Consider the following 16630-nt stretch of genomic DNA (forward strand, 5'->3'; position numbering starts at 1 on the left):
AGGGAGCGAGAATGAAATTTTTAAAAAGAAATTTCCTGTTTTCATCTCTCCCAACAAATAAACAGTAAAAAGTTTCGATATCAGATCACAAAAGTAGCATATTTTCATAAAAAACTGACTTGGTATTAAAAAAAAAACACTTTCAGTTGGTTTCTCAATGCAAAACAGCTGATGAAATGTTACAGGTTAAAATAAATAAACCACCAAAACTGACTACTGCACCCACACACTTATTGAACCCTTTGGAGGTTTGACACACCAATGCAGGAGAAGAAAATGGGTTTGTGTCACAATTTATTCTAAGAATGATAATAATCCCGCCAGCCTATGGCCACAATGAAGTTGCACGAAAAGTCGGCACTCATTAGTGTGAAGCAGTGGGGAGGCAGAACACTGCTCACAAGGAATAGTCCCCCCTTTTGGTTGAGAACGCTTCCTAGCGACTGCTTCCTCTCAGCCGCACAAAAGAAGGTCATCACACTGCTTACGGCCATGCACTCGCTGCCTGGACCACTTATGAGTTCAAACACTCAGTAAACAAAAAAGAGCATACACACATTATTAACAAGCTTTAAGTAGTCCACCTACCAAACATGTCTGCACACTTTTTATTTATATCAGCATCTGTCACCTAGTAACCTATGCACACAACACAAAAAACAGCTGCTTTCAACTTCTCTTGGCTACCAGTTATGTGGGTTAAGCTGTATTTTTACACTTTTATCAAATTGCTATGGAATGTTTCTTCTTTTTTTTCCTTGGTACTTTAGGGAGGAAGGCAAGCGCACAGATGTAGGGAAGAGCCACACGTAATAATTACAATGAGTGGGGGAGATTGCTGTTGAACTCACAACACAGAAGGGCTACCTAGTTTCGCCTCTGGCCTTCCCTTCCCTTCGATAGGCCGCTGCTGCACTGCACAAGACGTTAAGCACGAGGCGAGAAGCTCCCAGTCATCAAGCCAACTTTTGAAGGCAGCACCGATCGCCATGCACACATATATTGCACAACCACAATCACTTCCTACAATTGGTGCCACTGAGGCAATTTTGAAACATCAGGATTCTTCATAAATACTCTCGAAAAAAGTAACAGTATCACTTAATTAAGAAATGACACCTGATAAAAAAAAACAGCTAAAAACCTATCACAACCAATAATAGCTGCCATTCAAATTACCAAAAAAGAAAGTTTTTGTAACATGTTATCCAGCTCAAACACACTCACACAGTAAACAAGTTTCTTCAGATGTATTTTCTCAGGTTTACTGGTGTTTCAACGTTCCGTTTTTCAAACCCTTCAGCAACGAGTAATCCAATTTATTTTCCAAAAATGTGACGTTTTCAAAGAATTTGGTGCTCTCAAATGGAAGATATTCTGGAGAGCCATTAAAAAATTTTGAATTGAAACACAATAGTAAAATTAAAATAACTCTCTTCCAGAGGAATCATGAAGGAGGATGCTTTTCCACGTAGTTACAAAAAAATAGTGTCTTATGTATGAATTAAAAATTTTCAAATATCTCATTCACCAGAATTCCAATTTCTTCTCCATTACTTCATTGACTATTCATTTGTTGTCCATTAAATCCTAATCAAGAGCAGCAAAAATGAAGTGAACTGTAATGTTTTCCAAATTTTCTCAGCCAAGGGAATTCTGAAAAGATGATATCATTTCTCCCACTTACATGCCTATTCCTACAGAGCATTTTAACGACCACAATTAATAATTACCATCAATCTACTTTTGTTACGTTCTGCTACTTTCCAACTTTCCCCAACTGCATATCATCAGAAAATGTTAAAGGTGGGTCTAACAGCCATAGTTGTCACTGTAAACTTTCACAATAGTCATCTTCAAAGCAGCCACTGGGCATCATGCATAACAGCATCTTTGACTACGCTGTTGTTTATAGCACCTCTTGTTCGTACTAATCAATGCAGCCTCACCCTAGTTGCTTACATCCGTCATGCTTCCTTTGTCTCTCCACACTTCCTGTATTTTAAAATTGACATCGATTGAATTGGACAAAAATTTTCATCTAACATCTATGGCCCACTCAGAAATTTCCAAGAATTCAGGTGAAGAATACAACGTAGTACATGGTTACAATGTGCATTGTCGCCTCGCTAAGAGGCAAGTGTAATAACCATTCGCCACCCCCTCTCCTGCCTCACTCTCCTCACGCATCCAGCCCCCATACATGCATTCATACACACGTGCAATCGCCTCTTTCCCATAATTTGGCCTCAACAGGAACGAGTACACGACCGGGTCCTCACTCCACAAACGGCCCGTCATCATCCACACATTACCAATCCAAAGACTATATTTGAGGTATACACAATCACTCTCAATACCTTTACGTTTGAGCCTCGAAAGGAAAATACTTGTGTCAGTCATCAGATCCTTTCCCAAGCCGCCAACCATTCCCCTCGTTTTCGAATCTTCAGATTCTGCGGAACAGGGGGCTGCCGAGAGCAGAAGAAGCAGCAGCCGCCAGCGCCATTTGTTCTTCGTCGCTGTCGTCGCCGTCATAGTGCTCGTCTCCCCACCCCATCCCGCTCGCTTCGTCTCACTGGCTGGGCAAGCGCGTCGTGTAGTATCAGGAGTGTCCGCCCCCGCCCATCATGCCGCTGCCAACCTCGAGTGGCCCTCCCCCCACCAGGCTCCCCATCCCCCCTCCGCCCCCTCCCCCACCCCCGCTACTGCTTCCCGCGCTGCCCATTGGCGAGGGGTCCACACGTCGCTCCGTTGCCACCGACAGCAGCGCCATGAACTCCTGCTCCAGCACCTGCCTCGCCTGCAATAGAGCACACGTGAGACTCCAATAAGATTGTCTCCATAGATGAAAGGAAACACTACTGAATTCGACCCAAGTCAGCTGTCAGTCACTCAGGACCAAAGTTGGCCGTTGGTCTTTCATTATAACATTCCTCATACATAAAGCGTGAGAATATCAGGGTTGAGAGAGAAATTTGAACTTAAGTGGTGGATTTAAAATCAATAAATGCTCGAAAGCATCACATAGACATTGTCCACGCATGTGTCATCCATATGCAGAAAGCAGTAGGACTGAGACAAATTCATAGAATTAATTACCTGAGTATTCTGTGTGGGAATCTGAAGGGCCAGAGCCATACTGTTGTGGTCAAATCCATCATCGAGGGCTATCAATGCACCATGGACTCCAGACTCCAACAGGTTATTCGCATACTCCTGCAATGTGAAGAGATGGATTCTTTGTCATTTTCACACCATTTTAACCCTATTAGTGCCAGCCCATTTTTCCTGGTTTGCTGAACAATGCCAGGCCTTTTGTCACTGAATTTGTAGGTTTGCTCTAAAAAAATTATATAAAGCCTAATATGTATGCATTTTCTTAAACTAATTTTTTTTCGTTGACTCTCAATACTTACGGGTATGTTAAAGCATGATAGATACTAAAAAATAGAGACAAAATCTATACGAAGCTCAAAAAATAAAAGGCATCAGTGCAAAATAAGCCCGGCCGATAGATCCGCCCTTGGCACTCTTCGCATATACTACCCGGGCCGATGGAGCGGCCCCCTGGCACTAAAACGGTTACAGCTGAATTTTAGACACATGGATACACTTTTCTTCATCTGAATTCCCAATTCAAGTCTGAAGCGCTGCACCTAATCAACAACATTAATTGCAGTTCTAAGTACCATATTCACCTGAAACTCAAACTAACACAGAGCTTCAACTCCAAGGTTGGTTGGGATAAGTGAGTGTAGAGCTCACCCAAGCTAAGTCAGGGCAGGGTTTTCAACAGCTAACTGGGAATTGGAAAATTCCCTATGATTACCAGGTTATCTAGATATATTTTTTCCAAAGATAATTGAATTTTTCTCTTTAAATGCAAATGGCAATTTTCAAAGTATTTATGGGAAAAAAAATAATTATAAAAAAACTAAATATAGCTAGAAAATCACATGACTATGCCTTTCTTAGATAATATTTACATATGTCATTTAAGTAATCACGAACTAAGATATATGACAGCCAGACTAATAAATGCATAGACATAAAAGAATCAAAAACTAAAAAAAACTGAACTGACTATTTTCCGGGATAATTACGGTATAAGCGCGTGTAAGAGGCGCACCTTTTTTCCCAGATATTGCAGCCAAAAATGGGGGTGCGCCTCTTACACAAACTTCTTATCTTCCCCCCCTCCCCTTCACCGGTTGCAAGTCCAAGGGGAACTGAGTGGCCTTGGTTTTCAGCGTGAGTCAGTCATCTGAAACCCTGGGTCAAATACAAGCGGCAGGCAGGGGAGTTTCTCCCTTAGTGACGTATTTTTAAAATGCTCCTGTTTGATTTTCTTGTAAGCATCTCGTCGTCACGTCGGTACCCCAGAGGTGAACATGGAAGATCGCGCGGGGTTTTTCGCTCCGGAGGGCACGCTAAATTTACTGCCAAGAGTGCGCATTCTGCGGCATTTATACTGCATATAGTAATCGCTTATCAAACGTAGAGAAACGCGTAGTTTTGAAGGACATACCTGGTTAATCGTCAATATCTGTCTTGCCGAGTAATTTCCATTACGCTGAGGACCTGATTTTCCAAAAATCATCTTCAGACGCAAATATGAGGATTATTGCAACTGAAAATTATATTGGTGTTAAAATCTGCGCTTTAAAAAACTCGAACGAGTGTGTTCATTGCTGGACTAAATGGTGGACAGAAGAAATCAGAAATGCTTATAAAGGCCGCTTTAAATGGTGTATGATCATTCGAAAGATCTTTCGAAAGATCATTCGAATGACCATCATGCTTATGCGGGAAGAGAGGTCGAATGGGAAGGAGCACGCTCTCTCCCCTCCGTATTTCAAGCAACAAGGCTATGAGCGAAGGAGCAATGGACGAACACGTCCGATCCTGCATGTGACGTCGTTGCCTTCAAAGCAAAGGGGCGAAGGCGCAGCAATATTGTATACGCAGTTTGCGTTGTCTGAAGTTTCCAGTCCGTCTCGCCTTGTTTGAAAGCGCTTATGCTATGCTTGTTTCTTCCGAAATTGAGCTGTTTGGACTATTTTGAATATTAGTAGCCTTGTTGTTACTATAAATCTTTGTGTCAAACAATTAGAGCTTAAAAAACTTAAATTCTGTCAGATATGCGTCGCGTTAGATCTCTTTCTTTTTTTGAACCTCGAGCGTGTCATACAATTATTGAAAGCTATCGAGATATCTTCGGGCTCAGTAGATGACTCACCTAGCATTTGGCCTCCAGAAACTGGGAGATCGATCAAGGTCAGTTGGTGAGACGGTGTAGGGATGAAACGTGTTTCCATTGTCCCCTTGATATTTTCCTATTTTCCTTTTACTTATTTACAGGAAAAAAAAAGACGGCAGAGGCATTGGCTGATGGAGGGCCGAGTGTGGTTCCGTTAAATTTACGACGTGGTTATTATCCTTCGGCGCTGAGATTTCCCCGATTGTTGTCCAAGCTCTTGGGAAGGTTCATGCTATGTGCCTGTCGTGTTTTGCCTTAAAATTTTCCACGGCTGCAATTCTATTGCAATACTCCCGGGAGAGCATTTTAACAAAATTGTTCGTGAATAGGACAAGCATCGTAGAGCAACGGCGTATGCGAAGAGAGGATCGGAACTCTTTCTACTCCCTCTTATGGAAAGTTCGATAACTGTCGAAATTCCAGGCGTACGTCTGCAACACCGCGCGATAGTATAAAAAAATGCCGCAAAATTTTTTTCTTCATAGCTTCGATGCTCAAAATAGGGGTGCGCCTCTTACACACGCTTATACAGTATCAACATTGAATAGAAGGCCTGAATCTTCTTTAAATTCGATGCATATATGTATCTCTTAATAACCATCTTGCACGTAAAGAGCAACATTGTAAATTATGAAGTGAATAGTGCATTCCAAAAGATATTCATCACAATTACTAACGCAAAAGAGCTGCCAAAATGGCCCCAAAGAAATGGGCATTAAATTATGTAATAATCTGCCATTACATATGTACAAAAGAAATAAAAAGTATCAATGCTTCTAAGTCTGATCTGACAAAGTATTGGGTGCGCAACTAAGTTCCCGCTGTTTTTTGAACGAAAATACAACTTTATCATGAAAAAATGGTTATAATGTAATCATTCACAGTATTGTCCTTCGCTAGCTACAACTTTTCCCCATTAATGTGGCAGAGGCCAATAATGCAACGGTATAAGTGTTCATATTTTGAGACTACCCACGAATCGTGTCATTTTTTGGTGTCTTCGAATGAGCGCAACTGCAGATCAGCCAGACCAATAAAAAGTAATAATCGGACGGCGTAATATCTTTGGAAAACAGCCGAGTGTCAGGACTTCCCATTTGAGCATTTACAGGTAGGTTTTAATGGGTTTTGCAAAGTGGGGTCGAGCGTTGTCATGCTGTAGAATCACTTAGAATCATACGGAATCCCAGTTCCTTGCTTTTGCATAAATCCCAACGCATCCAATCGCTTGGATATTGATTGGTGGGTAACTCTTAATGCAAAAGCAAGCTCTCCTATTGATCTACATTGAGCAATGCCTCCAATTCAGCATCTTCAAAGGTTTTAGGTCTTCCTTCACATCAGCATTGGAATCACCGTCTTTGAAGTGACGGAAGCAATCACGGCACGTTGTTTCACTTGGAGCAGCATCTCTGTAAACTTTTTGCAGCTCTCAATGCTCTTCAGCCTCTGCTTTCTTCGAATGAAAGACGAAAATTAACACTCCCTACAAATGATGGTCACCCGACACAAACTTGGACATTTTCACGCAACAATAAGGATATGATGCTAAAAAAAAACTCGCCATTGTTGTCGAGCGGTTTGTTAACCAAATGTCTAAGCTTCATTCGTGACGTTTCCGACTACGTCAAAATCTACCAGTAATCACTGCTAGAGCCATCTGTTAACAAACAGCGGGAACTTAGTTGCACACCTAATACTTAAAAAAATAAGCTGTTCTATTTGATCGATGAATTCCTCATTGGCTCTTCATGTTAAACATTCAACTGTTATAATATGTGAATATAAGTGTTTGAATATGATGTGCCTTATATCAATGCATATAAATGTATCAGATCTCCGTGCAAATAAAGATTTATTACCATTACCACGGCTTTTTATGTTTTCAGATAAATAAACCATTTCTTCAAATAACCTCTTAGCTAAATTATGTTCTATATTAAGAATTTTGGTGTTTTCACAATCAAAAAGTAAGTTTGCTGTCAACAGCATGATATATTAATGCACAGATCTGAGCCTTATTTTCAATTGCTACATGTTGGTAATACTGCAACACACTCCTACTGCAATTTTGAAAAGACCTCAAGGTGCCACACCCCCTTGCAGTAGCTCACAGGATATAACGCAGACAGAGATTTGAAAACATATCAGTCCTACAACATGTTAAGGAGGGTGCTACAACTTGAGAAATGGAGCGCTACTGAATATCATGATTATAATTCTCTAATAATAAAATTCTGAAAGGAAGTATAGTAAAGAAACATGTATGTATGCAACATAAACTGGACAACAATCCATCCATACCTTTAGGCCAATTGAATTGATCCACCTGATGACCCTGTCATTGGACCAGACTAGACAATCTTTCACATCATTCTCGCACGCTGCTCTTCGCTCTTCAAGCTGCTTCCTGTCATAGTTCACCCTCTTTAAACACGATATACCATACTGCAAACTCGTCCTGAAAATGAAATTATTACATGCAAATACAGTCATACAGGTATTATGGACTTAATAATCTGCCAAATTCTATACACAGGGATGGGAACACTCACCTGTGGAAACTGTCCACCATTTTAAGCTGGCCCCGCAAATCTTTCTTCGCTAAATGGTCAAGCATCCTGGCATCAACCAAACATTCCATGAACGTTGATCTGAAATGCAAGGAACCATATACTCAGAAATATTAGTTTACTGAAAATGGCTTCAGTCATAATGAGGTGCATTCTAACAACTGTGCACATAGGCATTATGACAAACATTTAGCCAGAAATACAAGGCACCGCAAAGGGATGTTAACTCTTAAACAATCACGCCTTTTCTTTGTTTGGAAGACCTCAGTGCAACAGGCTGAGGTAAAATACTCCACCCAAATGTCCCCATCATACCTATCAATAAATACAGGGACATCATTTAACACATTTTAGGTCAATCTCCGCAGATTTGCAGATGCATGTATTCTCAATGGAGTTCTAAATCAGCAGAATAGGAATGAGAAAGAGGGATTTGAACCTGGGTATACAAGGAATAAAGCCTACACTCCAGCCACCAAATCCCACACTGGCTTAAAAGCATTTGGCATCAAAGTTACCAAGATTAATCAAATCTTTGGATGATAAATTTTGTGAGAAGTACTCACACACTCCACACAATAAAAGAACAGAGGGTAGCATTCTGGCACTGAAGTATGGACTTACCTGTACTGTGGCAGGCCAAGTGAAGGTAACCATGAGTTACCAACCCACTCATGATTCATGTCACCAAAGGCCAGGGTAGTGCGCGATGTTTGAGGAGCTGAGGGTGATGTAAGAGAGACCATTTCTTGGATTGCGAGGCGTAACTTGAGGCGGTGGAGTGGATTGCTAGAATTTGCAAAAGAAACATTAATTCATTTCTTACACTTGGAAAAAACACTTATCTAAAAACACTTATTTAAAGACTGTTTCACGTAGCTGCTAATGACTCGGAGGACTTCAAATGAAAATGATTTATCATTCTTAAACTCCGCTAGCTATGAAATGGCATTCAAAGTAGCATTTGCCTGTCATTTCGATGAGCGACAAAAGGGCCTGGGTGACACAATAGATGTTTTTAGACTGGTTTGAAAAATCGTCAACTGCCGGCAATGCATTACGAACCCCTGAGATAGCAGATGTTAGCCCACCCGCACGACAGGAGGGAATTTCAAAAGCACGTAAGAATTTTTTTTAACGTGAATAAAAGTCTTCAAATGCGTGCATACTATCTTTAAAGATGTTTTAAACTATAAACATTTATATAATTAATGTTTTCTAAGGCTATTTATGGGAATATATATGTTTTAGAGGAAATTCAATACCCAGGACCTATGCTACCAGGAACGCATCCCTATCTTCTCAATGTTAAAACGCTCTCGTATAACGCAAATTCGTATAGCGCAAAGACCCCAAGGAACGCATCCCTTGCGCTATACGAGACATGGGTGTACAGTGGAACTTGTTAAGTACGTTTCTGAAGGGACCACAAAAAATGAACGTACTAACCAGGAAAACGTGCTAACGAGGAAAGTAAATAATAGCAGTCGGGGTAATTGCAATCAGTGGAAAAGTCGTTATAATTACATCTACTATCGGTAGTTCTCGTAGGATCGCCTTCCTGAACTCTTTTCACCTTCAACACGTTGCGTACGGATGGCGAGAATTCTCGTCATTTTTTTCCCGAACGTTCCGGACGGATGACGAAGATTCTCGTCATTTAGGCGCGTCAACCAAAACAATTTTAAAGCGTGCAATCCGTATTCGTTAGAACGTTTTCAGTTGTTGTTCGTTATTAATAATGAATTGATACATCATTAAGTTTGATTGGGTAAAGTTATATTCTAAACATTAGCTTTTTAACCATGTTTAAACCAAAGGCATTACGCCTGAATAGGCAAATATTTCCATTCTCAACACCTCCACCCAGAATCGGCGTTCCTCTTCTTACCAGCATTGGCTTCTTATTTATCTTATTCCTTGAGTTACCCCACACACTTGGCTTATTATTTCCAAAGAGTTTATCCACATGGCCTTGTTTTATCTAGCGAGTTTGACCCTTATCTTCATCGACGCTTCTTCGAGATGCACTCTCAGCAAGTGGACTACTCTGCTCCGTCAACATAAACATTCTCGACAAAAGGAACTGGGGGACTCACAATGAGGCCCCCAGTTCTTTTCGTCCATGCCATGGAGGGAGATGATGGTCTCTTACTTGTTTCCTGCCTCTGGGTTAGTTTCCTCTCCTAATGTGTCAAGAGCAGTTGGTGTTTCCCTGAGTCCAAGTGAATAGAACATTTGGTGTCAAGTTTTTCTCGCTTGAAGGTTTGCACGCATTTGTGCTCTAAAAACCACTCATAAGAATATTCCATACTATGGCATCACATCGGAAGGACAACACTTTGGATGAAGAAGAAATTTTGTTAGACTTGTGTGCTGATGATTTGTCAGATGTACCATTAGGATATGACGAAGATAACGACGAAAGTGAAAGCGATTCTGATGTTGTGGTGAATATGAAAACTAGAAAACGTATTCCTCTAGTTATCAGTGAAAGTGACTCCGATGCGAGTGAAAATGAAGACAATACTTTGGCAGGAAGTTCTACTTCATGAGAAAAAATAGATTTTGAGAGGCATTTAGAGCAATTTTTGGGCCAACCTGGAGTGAAGCGATTACCAGAAAATTCCGATAACATCCTTGACGTAGTCTCACTATTTCTTGGTAATGATTTTGATGAAATGATGTGCCATCAATCCAATTTGTAATACTGTCAAAATAAGCATAAATACAAAGAATCGCCAAAAACAGGGAAGTGGTCAAACATAACCATGGCTGAAATGAAAAAATTCTTTTCTATTTTGATTCTGATGGGTCAAGTGAGGAAAGATACACTGAAGGAGTATTGGAGTACAGATCCTTTCATCGAAACAAAAATATTTAGAGAGCTACTGACGAGAAACAGATTTGAGCAGATATGGAAAGCGTGGCATTTTAGTGATAACGAAGCATTCTCAGATACTTCGGATAGACTATATAAAATAAGACCCACCCTGGAATACTTAGTTGAAAATTTTCAAAATGTGTATAAACCAAAGCAGGAATTGTCACTTGATGAAGCCATGATTCCATGGAGAGGAAGATTGAAAATCAAGACCTATAATCCTGCAAAAATAGTAAAATATGGGTTACTAGTTCGAATGGTTTGTGAAAGTGATTCTGGCTACATTAGTAATTTAGAAATTTATTCAGCCGAGGGGAAAAAATTAGAACAAACCGTCTTGTCTCTTTTGAAGCCACATCTCAATCTTTGGCATCATGTCTATCAAGACAACTATTATAATAGTGTGAAAATTGCAGAACTGCTCTTAGATAACAAAGTAAGAGTGTGTGGAACCATAAGACCAAATCGGGGACTCCCTCCCACGTTGAAGAGCGAGGCAAACACTTTGAAAAAGGGACAGAGCACGTTCTCTCGTAAAGGTGAGGTGTTACTAGTGGTTTGGAAAGACAAGAGGGAAGTAAGAATGATTAGCACTGTTCATAACGTCAGCATGGGTAACTCAAAGGTAAAAGATTGGGTTACAGGACAGGCAATCAGAAAACCCACTTGTATTCTAAAATACAATGAGTGCATGAAAGGTGTTGACAGGGCGGATATGTACTTATCCTATTACTCCATCATGAGAAAAACAATGAAATGGTCGAAGAAAGTCGTGCTTTGGCTAATAAATTGCGCTCTTTTTAATGCTTTCAGAGTTTATAAAACTCTAAACAAAAATAATGGCATTCGATTCAAAAGCTTTTTGCTCCAGACCGCCAAAGAGTGGGCAGCGAGTAGGCAGGAGTCGAGTGAATCATTCTCGGACGATTACTGCGATGATAAGCCAACAGGACGGGCCCCTTCAAGAGATCACCCACAGCGCTTATCGAGAGACCTTAGCAAACACCATCTCGTTCCTATTGTGGGGAAGGGGACGAAAAAATATCACACAAGAAGATGCAAAATGTGCGGTACGAGAAAAATTAGAAAAGAGACAAGGTATGTGTGCTCAACTTGCGGCATTCCACTCCACAAGGGAAAGTGTTTCATGGAGTATCACACCAGAAAAAGATTCTGAAATTATTTGTGAGTATTTCATTCAAAATTGCATGAAAAAATTTTAATTTTTAAATAAGTTATGGCATTTTTTCGAATGGAAGGTTTGCTAAGTGAGTGATGTTTAAAAAACCGCCGGAACAGAGGGTTAAAAGGAATTTAAATACCCCGGTACGCAACGTGTTAAAATGAGCGCTACACTGAAAAGCAATACTATGTGAATAAAAATCACAATGTTTCATAGATTTCCCGAAGACAATTACATGAAAACGGCATCTATCTCCCGTGATTTATCCTATATCTATATATATAAAAGAAAGTCGAAAATCGTGTTAGTTAGAACACTTATAACTCGAGAACCGCTGCACCGATTTCAATGAGATTTGGTTCTTTGGATTCGTCTTAGGCGGGGTTAACATATAGGACATTAAAAAAAGGATAATTTCACAAAAAAAATTCATCTCTTTCCTATGGACATGCTTTTAGGAGTTATAGTAACACAACAATTGATAGGTCGGTCAAAACTACAAATTAAATAATTTGTTTTGTTTTTACCACTTTAATAACTGAATTTAGTAACAAAATAACATTTTAATTACTAAATATATTCAAAATATTAATTAAATTGAAATTACATTTTTAAAATTTAATTCGAGTTGATTGTAAGCCCAGCCGTGGCCCAGCTCGAGTTGACACTTCACTACCGTGTTTGTAAACAAATCTCCAAGCAATTGTTGACAAACAGTAATGTCCGTGTTCCTGTCGAGGAATCGAGTAGTTTTAACTCATTTCCTTGGAATGATTGCAAATTAGTTTCAGCGAGAGGTGAGCTCATCAACAAAGAGTTTCAGAATATGATTGATCGCCAAAAGAATCAAAGATGGTTGATTTAGCGAGCAAGAACGAAGATGTGGATGACTAAAACGAGGTAAATTCAAAAAATTCGTACTCTGCATGAATTCGAATCTTTTAAATGTGTTACAAACGAAGACGAAATCACCAACTATCTATCTGAATATTTTAAGTCCTTGGACGTACCTGGCTTACCAAGGCACGATTTACAGAAAAATGTAGTTTCTGTGTTCATGATCTTTCGAAGCCTAAAGCAACCATAACTATCCAGCGGAACGTGTTTGGCGATTAAAATAATTGGTAATGAATGTGATTCACGCAACTTTACTCAAAGGAAAATTCAAAGGTGAGGAAGTCCTTATTCCGTAGATTCCATGATCTCAACTCATATGCCCTTTTGAGCTTAAAAGTATTCAATTCAATTTACAATTCGTGTTGCATTCGTGATAACGATTAAAAAATCGCATGGTCATTCTTTCAGTTTTTGTGTTGTTTGTGCTCATGTGCTAATGAAAACCCATGATTTTCTCATGGTCAATTTAGCGTGCTATGTTCACGAGTCGATAAACCATCCTCTGTATTTCTTCCTTCGCTTCAAGTGCGTAGCTAGGATAGGGGGTTTTGGGCGCAGCTAATACCACGGGTCTGTAGGGTATAGAAAACTCGCTAAGGTAAGCGGGAAGTGTGGGGGCACTTCCCCCAGACATTTTTTAAGATAAATGGTTCAAAATGGTGGGTTTTGTGGCTGTGTGAATAGTTAAATATGTTTTGTTTGTTATTCATCCGTCCCCCAAATATTAATAACAAAATCTTTCATAAAAAAATTCTCTAAGCTCTTGGGGGGGGGGGTTTATTCCCCAAAACCTCCGCTCGCTGCGTCATTGCTTTGCTTCGCTATATTTATTTAGCTTCATCCGCTTCATCTTGCGCCTGATAACAAAACAAAAACTGTTGTTTCTCAGAAGGTGCTTGACGCAAGACATTAAACCCGAATGTGTAGGGCTCACCGTGGTGCGTTTACGCATGCAGTACGTTTACGCAGTGCATTTTTTCCAAACAGAGATACTAAAACTGGCGCGCCTTAAGTCATTTAATGCGAATGCTGCTTCATAGGGGCTTTTCTTGCACGATTTTGAGCATCAGTCAAGCGTCGGTCTGGGGTCGTGTCAACCTGCCCCCTGAATGGGCCAAGTGTATGCAACAGACTTCGACCTAAAAACATTTTTTTACAGCTAATAACGCAAATAGCCAACAACTGAATGCGTATAATTTTTATTTCATGAACTGCTTTATTAAACCACAATTCCCAAAATTTCTTAAGCTAAAACGTAAGAAAATTTGTTGAAAAAAATCCGCGTAAACGTGCTCCGATTCACCCTATGTAGATTCAATAAAGAAAATGTCTTTCTGACAAGCAATTTTGGTACTCATTTACGTAGTTTTATTGAATTTGTATCCTTAGTTTATTATAATAAATTAAACATGAATAAAAACGATACAGCCGCTCTTGATTTATAAATGGTGTAAGTAAACTGTAAGTTCATTGATTGTTAGGCGGTACGAAGTTCGCCGGGTCAGCTAGTATAATTATAGAAAGAGGACAAGTAAAGCTAAGTCATGTCTTCTTTCTCACAGCATATTCGGAGAATATAACAACAACCCTGAGTATGTCAACTGATTGTTTTTAAGCATCACAAAAATTGGACAAAATTATATTAACCTTCAATTACGGCACAGCCGTGCACATTCGCTTCTGGAATGAAACCATATCGATCGATTTATCGATTAATATCATGCAAGATTATTAGATTACGACGTAATTACAAGAAGATTTTTTATTATACAGTTGAAATTTACTTTTAAAAAATTGTCTAATGTCGTCTGCTTTCGTGCCGAAATCAAGTATTTTTAAGCTAAGCTTCGTGTGGAGATCCAGAGCATCGTCTGCTACCGCAGCAGTAGTCAAGTAAATACGCACGCACTCCGGAGCCTAGACCGCCTAGACGTCAAGTTTATGCAGTACTGCTTTAGATAAAGTGGGATTTGGATAAGACTCATTTCTTCATCATGATAACTCGTGCAATAGCAACAATTGCCCACTCGCGAAATTTGTGCGCAGTGGGCACTGCAGAGGCAATAGAGGGTGAGGAGCTCAGGGTGGGGAAAATCGGGGCTTCTCATTGGCTGCAGTTTAGTTAGTCAGACATTCCTGGTAAGTGGCCGCATTTTATTATTCATCACGTCACTACAATTGAGAAATGCGTTTGGATAAATCACAGTCGAAGAAAGAGATGTGGAATGAATGCAAGAATGTCAATGGCTAATAATAATAAATTAAATCATGAATTCGGAGGTTTACGACCCTTAAGAAGATAATAGAGAACGAATTGCGGGTTGCGTCACGGCAAGCAATTGAGCGTACTAACCAGGAAAGCACAATTTTTTCAAACCTACTAACCAAATACTTTTACCTGTATTTTGTTCGGATGGTACCGGGACTGAGAGAAATCGCCGTACTAAGGAGGAAAACGTACTAAGGAGGAACGTACTAACCAAGTTCCACTGTATATATAAATTTAGAAAAAAAAAATACGGGTGCTCTGAATTTGTGTAAACTAAATTTTACTTTCATGGTTAGTAACATAATCTGCCAGAGACACCATGCTACTGCTACATAGCTTGCAGTCAAATACAAATCCCAGGGGAATACAGCCATTCTCCAATGTTGATTGAAAGACTGAATGCTGCTGCTTAAATGGCACCTGTTAAACTGTGGAAGCTAGTGAGATAAAGATCGTATGCAGCGAGAGCTCTTTATACTTTGCTGTCAAAATACCCTTGAAAGCTGTCACTTGAACAATATATTTTTCATAAGCCACTGAAAAAATTGTGGCGGTGCCGAAATCCACTTGCAACTGACCAAAAGTTATGATCTGCTAATAAATAGCTTCTGACACATTCAGATAGGTAATGAGTCACACGATGGATTATTTATAAATTTCCACTTTTGGGCTGACGTGTACAATTTCTTGACTGAATAATCAATAATATTAAGCCTAGAGATGGGTCGAATAGCAGATTTCTCAAACTCGTATATCGAATCCAAATATTAAATCATGGCTCGAATATCTCAAATTTTGAGCACCTTAAATACTAGAATTGCACTAAGCATAGTAAATGTTAATCTTCTGATTCACTTGATGATTGTTTAAATAAAAAGGAATACATCAAATGCATTTTAAAAATCAGCTTTTTTGTTCTGAATAAATTCACTACATTGATTTTTCTTGCTCTACATCAGCTATTTTTGGTTGCACTTTTCCTAAGATATCTGTTTTTGTTGCGTGACATCGTAGATGACTATGCGAAAACTTCTCAGTTTCTAGGAAATTAATAATGCTATTTTCCAGGGGGATAACTTGAGAAACTGTGACTGCACTTCCACTTGCAAGAAATGTTGCTCCTTCAAAAACATCCAGAGCATTAATTGATTGCTTGATAGCATCCCACTGTGGTGGAGTTATGTCTACATTAAAACTCAGGTTAGAGGCAGCTAATGTTATTTCTTGCTTCTGCTCCAGTAGACGCCTCATCATTTGCAAAAGCGAGTTCCATCTAGTGGGTTCATCCCTAATGAGTTTAGTTTGAGAAATGGTGAAAATAATTTTTTAAATGTTGGTGAATTGATGGCATGTGTTCAGCCAGGGGCCCATGGTGCAGTCGTTGAAGTCACCGACAAGACCCACTGTTTTTTTACTATTATTTTAACGAAAATTTCAATCCTTTTTCAATTTTGACGTGTCATTGCGGAGACATTGTTTGGCATAGAGAAACAAAACTGACGTCAGGGGAAGGTCGCATCCTTATAGTCTTCAAATCTGTGAAGATTTTTCCGATGAGTGG

General features: G+C 39.6%; 1 protein-coding gene across 1 annotated transcript in view; it reads right to left on the reverse strand.

The window, feature by feature from the left end:
• Window positions 1-2605: 2605 nt before the first annotated feature.
• Window positions 2606-16630, reverse strand: part of LOC124172014 (liprin-alpha-2) — a 105124-nt gene continuing 91099 nt past the window's right edge. The window contains exons 24-28 of the mRNA XM_046551447.1: window positions 8461-8625; window positions 7819-7917; window positions 7568-7724; window positions 3103-3219; window positions 2606-2803 (exon numbers count right to left, since the gene is read on the reverse strand). Of these exons, the coding sequence (XP_046407403.1) occupies window positions 2606-2803; window positions 3103-3219; window positions 7568-7724; window positions 7819-7917; window positions 8461-8625 (736 nt within the window). The remainder of the gene's footprint in view (window positions 2804-3102; window positions 3220-7567; window positions 7725-7818; window positions 7918-8460; window positions 8626-16630) is intronic.

Source organism: Ischnura elegans, chromosome 1 (genome assembly GCF_921293095.1).
Source record: "Ischnura elegans chromosome 1, ioIscEleg1.1, whole genome shotgun sequence".
Lineage (NCBI taxonomy): Eukaryota > Metazoa > Arthropoda > Insecta > Odonata > Coenagrionidae > Ischnura > Ischnura elegans.